At 44.2% G+C, this 9,344-nt stretch overlaps 1 protein-coding gene across 1 annotated transcript; it reads right to left on the reverse strand.

Moving 5' to 3' along the window:
- Positions 1-1,561: 1,561 nt before the first annotated feature.
- Positions 1,562-4,575, reverse strand: LOC144893038 (uncharacterized). Its single transcript, XM_078782581.1, has 2 exons — positions 2,752-4,575; positions 1,562-2,317 (listed from the first exon to the last, which is right to left on the reverse strand). The coding sequence occupies exons 1-2, from the start codon at positions 4,529-4,531 to the stop codon at positions 1,956-1,958; spliced, it is 2,142 nt and encodes a 713-aa protein (XP_078638707.1). The 5' UTR covers positions 4,532-4,575; the 3' UTR covers positions 1,562-1,955.
- Between the last annotated feature and the right edge of the window lie 4,769 nt (positions 4,576-9,344).

Consider the following 9,344-nt stretch of genomic DNA (forward strand, 5'->3'; position numbering starts at 1 on the left):
CAATAGGGAGTGTTGCAACCGAGGACAAACGATTTTTACGCACTTCAGCACTCGGCGGTCCCGTTCTGTGAGCTTGTGTGGCCTACCACTTCGCGGCTGAGCTGTTGTTGCTCCTAGACATTTCCACTTCACAATAACAGCACTTACAGTTGACCGGGGCAGCTCTGGCAGGGCAGAAATTTGACAAACTGACCTGTTTGAAAGGTGGCATCATATGACGGTGCCACGTTGAAAGCCACTGAGCTCTTCAGTACGGCCCATTCTACTGCCAATGTTTGTCTATGGAGATGGCATGGATGTGTGTTTGATTATATACACCTATCAACAATGGTTGTGGCTGAAACAGCCAAATCCAATAATTAGAAGGGGTGTCCGCATACTTTTGGTCATGTAGTGTATAAATATACACACACTAGCCAGGTACCTGTGCTACACACGGTGGGAGGCCGAATGCAAACAGACACGTGGAAACGGCTAATGCCAAACCATGACCCAATAAATTCTACGTTCTGGTGCCACCTTCAGTCGAATGCCATGAACAGGTGGTTCGTGAAGGATTTGGGCAAAAAAAAAAAAAAATTACTGCAGCTGAATGTTTCTTTATGCAATCTATGGCGAAAGGCACTGCTCGCCATCCACTGAGCTGTGAATCACTTCCGGTATTTTATAGAAAGTCAAGCTTTCAGCGTGTTTACGGATCACAAGCCACTTACCAGAAGGTTGCACAGGAGTTAAGAATACTTGTCACATCAGACTCCACATATGTCCTTCATCGCAGAGTTTGTGTCGCATATCCGACATATTGGTGGATATGACAATGTGGTGGCGGACGCTCTATTCAGTTGTGGTGTCAATGCAGTTGAGACCATTGACATGCGGCAGAGGGCACTGACAAAACCAAACAACCATATGTTCCAGGCATTGCAGACCGCAAACAACGCCATGCAACTAGAGAATGGTCACCTGCCAGGTAATTAACCACCCTCCTTTTTAACGTTTCCACAGGGGGAATTTGTCCTATTGTGCCCATAGGTTTCCGCTGAACCATTTTTGACATCCTCCACAAACTGTTACACCTGGGGATGCGCGCAACGCAACACCTCATGTCGACACGTTTTGTATGAAGCCACACACACACACAAAGATATCCGGACGTGGACACGTTCCTGTCTTGCTTGTCAAACCTCCACAATACACCGCCATGTGGCAGCTCTTTTCCAAACCTTCGATGAGCAACCAGATCGTTTTGACTACGTCCATGTTGACATTGTAGGCCCACTGCCACCTACACGAAGAAAAGCTCAAAGGGACACAGATAGACACAGGGCCATAGGGTGGATATCTATTTTTTTTTTTGATTTCATGACCTGAACCTAGGGATTTGGCAAGAAGGGTGTGGGATGAAGCCTTATGACCTCCAAAACATCTTGTTTTTTTTTCACAAGCGATATCGTGGTACGTTACCGAGAACCGCTGCCCCAAAACACCAGTATACACCAATTGTATGTTACATTTGAAATACCCATTTACACAGTAAAAAGACAACACAAACTATATGATGTCATGTTCACATTGGTCTTGGCAGCAATATTTATTAATTCAGACCCCCAAAAGTAGTAAAAATGTTGTTTTAACGACTTGGTAAAATAACATGCTGTTGATGCATTTATCAGAAAGTCATGTTTTTGGACCTTAAAACCTGCATAATTTTTAATTTTTGTACAATATTTGTGATTGGTGTTGCTACTACGATCCATGGTGGTTTACCAATGCTATTTTGAAACTGTTAATAGGTCCAATAAGTGTGTAAGGGGTGATATTTTAACCCATCAAAGACAATTACGCGGCGTACAAGCGAACCAGTGCGCATTGACGTCATGATAAACTCGAGATGGGCTGAACTATAGCCACAATTTGTCTCTTCGGCTTGGTCATGTTGAAACTTGTCCAAAACATCATACAAATAGTGCAGTTATTTCATCCTCTTCAGCATCAGAGTCTTCCTCATCTTTAGATCTGGAGTCTTTATCATCATTCTTATCATCAAAGTCAACATGGCCAGTTATGTTTGAGCAGTCGTTCCTGCCGCACTTGCACAAATCTGTGCACGGAATGTTATTGTGTAGGCAAGTGCATGTAGTTTCGTTGCTGCATCGTGTCTTCTTGCAGCTTCCAGTGCAGTTAGCAAGCTCCATCACGCTGTCTGGTGCAGGTGGAAGTGTCATCCAGTCTATGGCAAGTTCCTCTTCCATCATCCATCCATAGCCATCAGGGTCGGGAATGTCAGGGATGGGCTGCAGGCTCCTCTTGTAAATTCCTGAAATATTGAAGTGATCAATAACATTAAGAATGGAGATATACATATTTCCAAAACAACATCAGAGGTATATCATTAACACTAATAACAGTACAATCATATTATTGGGAAATTCTGTGTAGAGAAACATGCGAAATCCAAAACATCCTGCTCTGACTAAGTGTGGAGCAAAAAAATCTCTGGATCATCTACATGTCATGTTATCTTAACCACTCAACTGTACAGATAGTTACTTCAATTACTCTTTCAAATAGACCTGTTAATTTTGAACAGTTACAAAGCATTGTTGTGACATTCAATATTTTGTTTTCAATTCAATAAACTTTCCAAATAATCATCTTCATTAACACATGCTGCACCATATACTAGTACTCCTGTCCAAACATAAATTACAGGTGATGTTCAATATTCAAAGAAACAACCAATTAACTTACCAGCTTGGTAATTGGCTCTCTTGATGTGCTGTCTCAGGGCATCTTGGTTGGGAGGCATTGTGATCTCCGACGTTCTAGCAAGACGAAACATGTTGTACCTGGCCTCATTCACAGTAGTGATATTGTGCTGTCCATATAACTTGCAGACAAATGTCTCCAGTGCTTCCATCATGTCTGGATGTATGTCAAACCGTTCTCCAAGGTCCTTCAAGGCACCGCACAGCTCTGGATTCTTTAGTATGATGTTTAAGGCCTTCTTTTTGCCTTTGCCATAGAAGGCGCTTACACTATCACAGCCAGTAAAACAGTGTAGGCCTATCAAAGCTTGGCTGACATCATCCCCAATGCTATCGTAGATTGCTTTCAAGTCAATTGTCCTAAGGTTGACTCCCTTTCCTGTGTGGAAATATAGATGTGCAGAGATTTGGGGTACTAAGGCTATGCCGATTATGAACACATCTGTATCCGGACTAACGATGATGACGTCATTGCTTGTGTGTGCTGCATGCGCGGCATGGAGGAACATCCGTGTGTCCGCCTCTTCATGCGTCGAATTTAGTGATGGCTCTTCTTTCACTTCAACTACCTGATCTGGAGTGCTGCTTCCTGTGAAGATATGGCATTTGGTTCCATGTGCCAAGAACACTGTAATTCCTCTGAGGTATGCTGTCTTGACCTTACTCCACGTCTCAAACAAGTATTCGATTAGCGACTCCTTGTTGTCACCGTTGGAGAGGAACTTCTTCCATTGTTGAGGAAGGGACTGGCCATATATTCGCATCACTTGAGACCCTCTGGCTGCTCTCTTCTCTCGCTCGGCGTTCTTAATCGATACCTTTCGATAAGTATCGGTTACGAAATGGATCTCACTGGACTTGTTGCCCTCTGCTCCCTTGACAAGGCGCTTCAGTATTTCGTGGGCCAGATTGAGAAATGTCCTTTCCCCGGTGAGTTTGTTGATATTCAATTTCTGTATCATTGCCATACCATCCATTACATACATGCCTCCTACTGGAATATCAACCACAGGTTTCTCTGCCTGACTTTCAAGTGCATGAAGTAGGTTGGCTTTGTTGGTCTTGACGAGGCAGCCTTGCACACTTGCCAAAGGAAGAGGTAGTGGGCCAAGAGAATAGGACATTAACTCTTGAAGATCAATTTTCCGGAACTGCCCGATGACAACAAGCCTTGCTAAGAGATTTCTGTCAGCCTTCAAAGACACATCCTTTCCACGAATTTTCTTTTTCACAGCCTTAGACATGTTGGTGAATGTCTTAAGTTTCAGTTTCTTCATTGAGCCAAACAGGTCGACTGTCTCCGTCTGAAGTCGTTCTTTACATAGGGTGGTGAACTCTGTTTCTCCTCTTTCATATGCTGTGTTTAGATCTTCCTGAACTTCTCTCGTAGCCACCACACCAGATGTAACATGAACCAAGTCCTCTCCATCATATTCAAATGGATTAATCATGCTGTTTGTCATCGCGATTATTTTGTCAACATCAGCTTTGTCACGTAGCATGCGACTTTGTAGTAGATCGGAGCGTGTTGAGCTGTGCTCTTCATATCTGGACTTCCCTGCCATAACCTCGCATTCCCGTGCAATTGACCCCCTCGCGTGGTGTGACCAAATCCATCGGTTAACTGTCCCCTTGCTGGTAGTGAAACCGGTCATGCCCCCCTTGGTCTTGGAATCCCTGTTTGCTGTCTGCTCAATGGTCTGGTCGCAGGCGATTTGGGCAAAAGCTTTGTCGCTTCTCTGGGTAGTGAATTCACCCTCCATAAATTTCTGATGAATGGCGGGATGGGTCTGCTGAACATCTGACATTTCCAGCCAATATACTGGAAGGTATCTGCTATAATTAATGTGATCATAGGCAAATATTCATGGAAGCATACATCGTATGCTGGCGAGGTGAACATCCCAGTTGGCTTCTCGTGTCCCTCTAATGAATAGCAAGAGAAGCTCCACCGTCTCAATGTATGAACTCCAGAAGCGAAATGTTGGTTTGGTGTCACTTGCTTCTAAGAATTTGTCAAAGGAGGTTTTGAAGTCTTTGAACTTGTCACTGTTGAGAATGACATGGTAGTTTGGATGTGGGAAAGCTTCAGCTAAGTTTGACAAAAGTTCCTTCACTCTACCCACCTCATTTTCTGGAATAGATTCAAAATATGCATCCAGAAGCATCTGCTGCATCGCGTCTGACATCAGCTTATGGGCTCGAACTGCCCTGTTGTAATGCTTGCCGCTGAACACTCCATTCACAGACCCCACTGCAACAATCTCTGACTCAACCAGGATGTCTTGGAGACCACCATCTCGAAATCTCTTTCCAATACAGCCAAGAAAGGACATTGCAGTGTGGAATGCCCCAAGTCGAATTACCAGTCTCTTCATGAACTGTGCATTCTTCCATCTAATGAGCTGTGCCTTGCAATAGATGGCTTGGTCAACGACAATGACGACTGCTTCCAACTGTAACTTGTCGGCGATCTGAACACTTCTCTGCAGTATTGTTAGTACCGTATTCATTTCAGTCGGAGTGGCATCAATGACAGGGAGATACCCTATCACGCTCTTTGGTGGAACTTCAACACAAGACAGTAGTTGGTTGAATCCTGTCCAAGATGGCAGAGTCCCGTCAATGCTGTACTTGGTGATGTGGTATGCTAGGTCTATCGTCTTAGGGTGCTGGAGTAATGGGAAGTACGTTGCTCGATCCAATGGAACGCTGGTTGCGAATGGAGCGGGTCCTTCTTTTTTCCCTCCATAATATGTGGCAAGGTTCACTGCAGGTGGCTGCATCGATCTCTCCCGCGTCCTCTTAACTGTAGTGACTGGTGCTGGTTGTACTACTTCATGGGATTGACTTGGTCGCTGTATTATAATCCCATTGGTATTGTGCGTTGTTCCACGCCCAGACAATGGCTCCTCCCCGAAGTCATTATTGTCCCATACGAGTGTGACATGCTTGCCCGCCTGAATGATTGATGGAAGAGCATCCTCTCCACGATGTAGTTCTTGGTTAGCCAGTGCAGTGTCATGATTTAAGACGACAGAGTTTGAGACGCAGTAACCAAACCCGTTCAGTAGGCTGATTAATTGGGCTGAACCTGAGAGATGACGTACTGTCATTGCAAGTGACAAATGTTTGGGCATCTGTTTCCTTCCCTTTGATTGGAGGTATATGATGTCCTGTGCAATTGTGAGAATTATTCTATGTATTGTAGATTCTATCTTTACAAACTCATCAGAATCAGGTTCTTGTGACACCCACCATCCATGCAATAATGTTATAGAGACAGGCAGGTACAATTGCTTCTGCGGCATTTGTTGTCAGGTGCTCAGAGGTTGGGGGCCATGGCATATTTGGCTTGATCTCATCGATTGCATTTCTCAATTGTAGCGCAGTGAAGTAGTGTTCTCTAAGGTTATTCTCAGTATACCCAGGTTGCTTTGGTGGGGTTGGTTCAGAGTCGGATGTTTGTTCTGTCTCTGTTGTGTCATCACCTGAACCATGCATGGTTTCTTGCAACACTTTCTTTTCTTCAACCAGCACTTCAGTGGAGATGTCATTAACATACACAAGGTGTCCTTGGCAGCGCATATACAGGGTTAGAAAGCATAGTTGTGGAAATGTTTTCATCAGTCTTGTCTTGAGAAAGCCACTTTTGTAGTTTGATTCTATTCCGTGTGTTGCTTTGATTTGTTTCATGAACATGTCATAAAGTCGTTTCAGTCTGTAGATTTCCTTGTTGTCTATTATAAGATCCTTGACTGTTGCACAAAATAATGTGTATGCTTCTGAGTAGTTGGAGTCTCCTTGTTGCTCTGCATTAGGTGTTGTTGCTAGCTTGCCTAAATACCGGGTATACTCCTTGTAGCAGCGACCATGGTATTTTACCTCTATCGCAACACAATCGCTGTCTTGAATTTGAAGCCGCAGGTTTGTATTGTTGTTGTCTTTAGCGGCTTGCTGCAGTCTTGGTGCCTCAATTGTTGAGCACCTTGTTAGAGGCTCTTTTCTTCGTCCCCTTTTGCCTGTATTGATTGTTCTCTCTTTCTGACAAAGGATGCATATATTAGGCAACACATATTGGGATCTGGCTGAACATTTGGGCTTGCCTAAGCTGGAGCGTAGAGCACGTTTCTTGACTGGTTGTGGGCCTTTATGCACCTTGTCAATGTTGACGTTGATGTCATTGCATGTTGAAGCTGCAATAAATACACATAAAATAAAACAATTAAAATTATGTGAGTTAAAAATGTCTAGACCTCAAGTCATGGTTAGCCCTACTAGATTCCCTCCACCCCCCCCCCCCCCCCCCACCTTCCTCAGACTTCCTTTTAAAAATTTATTTGTTTCACCTCGGCCCTAACTCCTTGCATAAATATTGGACAGTTCCTTCAATTCAAAATCGTTCGACTACACACAAAATCATTTTACATATACCTCACAAAAAAAAAAATCAAACTAAGTTTTGAAGCATTGTCATGATTTATTATTCAAGTTATTCAACCTACCAGTATTGGCTGCATTTTCTTCTCTCTTTTTCATGTTGCTTTGCACCCTGCTCACTCGTTGTTTATCGGTAATTCGTGAATAACACACTTGATGAAACGCTGCATCATGCGGTATAGCTATAGCAGGTATTGTTACCATACTGTTGCCACGTTCGCCGAATTCGTCAGCGTGGTTCTTCACGAAATTTCTCGCAATTTCAGCTTGATCACCTTCTAAATTCTGCCACGTAAGAAAAAATTGCAAATATCGCGGCCATGTTATATCACTAAAAGGTATTAAACTTGATCTTTTGGCCGGAGAAATGCACATATAACAGCGTTTCTCGCTCCCACCCTCGTCACCGTCGCTGCTACTGGAGGCCGCCATTTTGTTTACTCGCAGCCGGATGCCCAGACATCGTTCGTAGCGCGAATAAGCGCGATCCTCATTGGTCAATACATCGAAATGCGTTCGAGGCTAAACGGAGATTTTGGAAATAAAATTATAAATTTCAACATTATATTACAGACTAACGTACCAGAATCTGACTTGTGAAAAGTCATGAACATTATTTCTTAATTTTTTCTATATTATCATGCCAATTTGATGCCCACCCGATTTTCAGGTCACGAAATGAAATGAAAAATTGGAACACCTGGCAGTCTAAGAGGCGAAAGCTGCCGCGAGGCAAGCACGACCCTCCTTAAAAGGTCTAAAAGGGTCTCCAAGAAGAAAGGGCTCCAAAGGTCTTCATGTTCCAATAGTCCGTAATTAATAGACATACTCATGTGTGTCGACCAAGTCATCACCATGTGAGATCTACCTTGGAGAGTCGAGGCAAAGGGTTCTGCCTCGATGGCTCACGATGTGAGACCTGCCGAGGAGACTCAGGAAATCCTGGAAAATAAGGAACAGTTCTGCCTGGATGGCTCACGATGTGAGACCTACCGAGGAGACTCAGGAAATTCTGGAAAATAAGGACCAGAGTTCTGCTGAGATGGCTCCCAATGTGAGACCTACCGAGGAGGCTCAAGAAATTCTGGAAAATAAGGAACAGAGTTCTGCCTAGATGGCTCCCAATGTGAGACCTACCGAGGAGACTCAGCAAAATTCTGGAAAATAAGGAACAGAGTACTGACTCGATGGCTCACATGTGAGACCTGCCGAGGAGACTCAGGAAATTCTGGAAAATAGGGACCAGAGTTCTGCCTAGATGGCTCACAATGTGAGACCTACCGAGGAGACTCAGGAAATTCTGGAAAATAAGGACCAGAGTTCTGCCTAGATGGCTCACAATGTGAGACATACCGAGGAGACTCAGGAAATTCTGGAAAATAAGGAACAGAGTTCTGCCTAGATGGCTCACAATGTGAGACCTACCGAGGAGACTCAGGAAATTCTGGAAAATAAGGACCAGAGTTCTGCCTAGATGGCTCACGATGTGAGACCGACTGAGAAGACTCAGGAAATTCTGGAAAATAAGGAACAGAGTTCTGCCGAGATGGCTCACAATGTGAGACCTACCGAGGAGACTCAGGAAATTCTGGAAAATAAGGAACAGAGTTCTGCCGAGATGGCTCACAATGTGAGACCTACCGAGGAGACTCAGGAAATTCTGGAAAATAAGGAACAGAGTTCTGCCTAGATGGCTCATGATGTGAGACCTACCGAGGAGACTCAGGAAAATAAGGAACAGAGTTCTGCCTAGATGGCTCACGATGTGAGACATAACGAGGAGACTCAGGAAATTCTGGAAAATAAGGACCAGAGTTCTGCCTAGATGGTTCACAATGTGAGACCTACCAAGGAGATTCTGGAAAATAAGGACCAGAGTTCTGCCGAAATGGCTCACAACGTGAGACATACCGAGGAGACTGGAAATTCTGGAAAATAAGCAACAGAGTTCTGCCTAGATGGCTCACAATGTGAGACCTACCGAGGACACTCAGGAAATTCTGGAAAATAAGGACCAGAGTTCTGCCTAGATGGCTACCAATGTGAGACCTACCGGGGAGACTCAGGAAATTCTGGAAAATAAGGAACAGAGTTCTGCCTAGATGGCTCACGATGTGAGACCGACCGAGTAGATTC

The sequence above is a fragment of the Myxine glutinosa genome, chromosome 7 (genome assembly GCF_964187855.1).
Source record: "Myxine glutinosa chromosome 7, kmMyxGlut1.1, whole genome shotgun sequence".
NCBI classification, from domain to species: Eukaryota; Metazoa; Chordata; class Myxini; order Myxiniformes; family Myxinidae; genus Myxine; species Myxine glutinosa.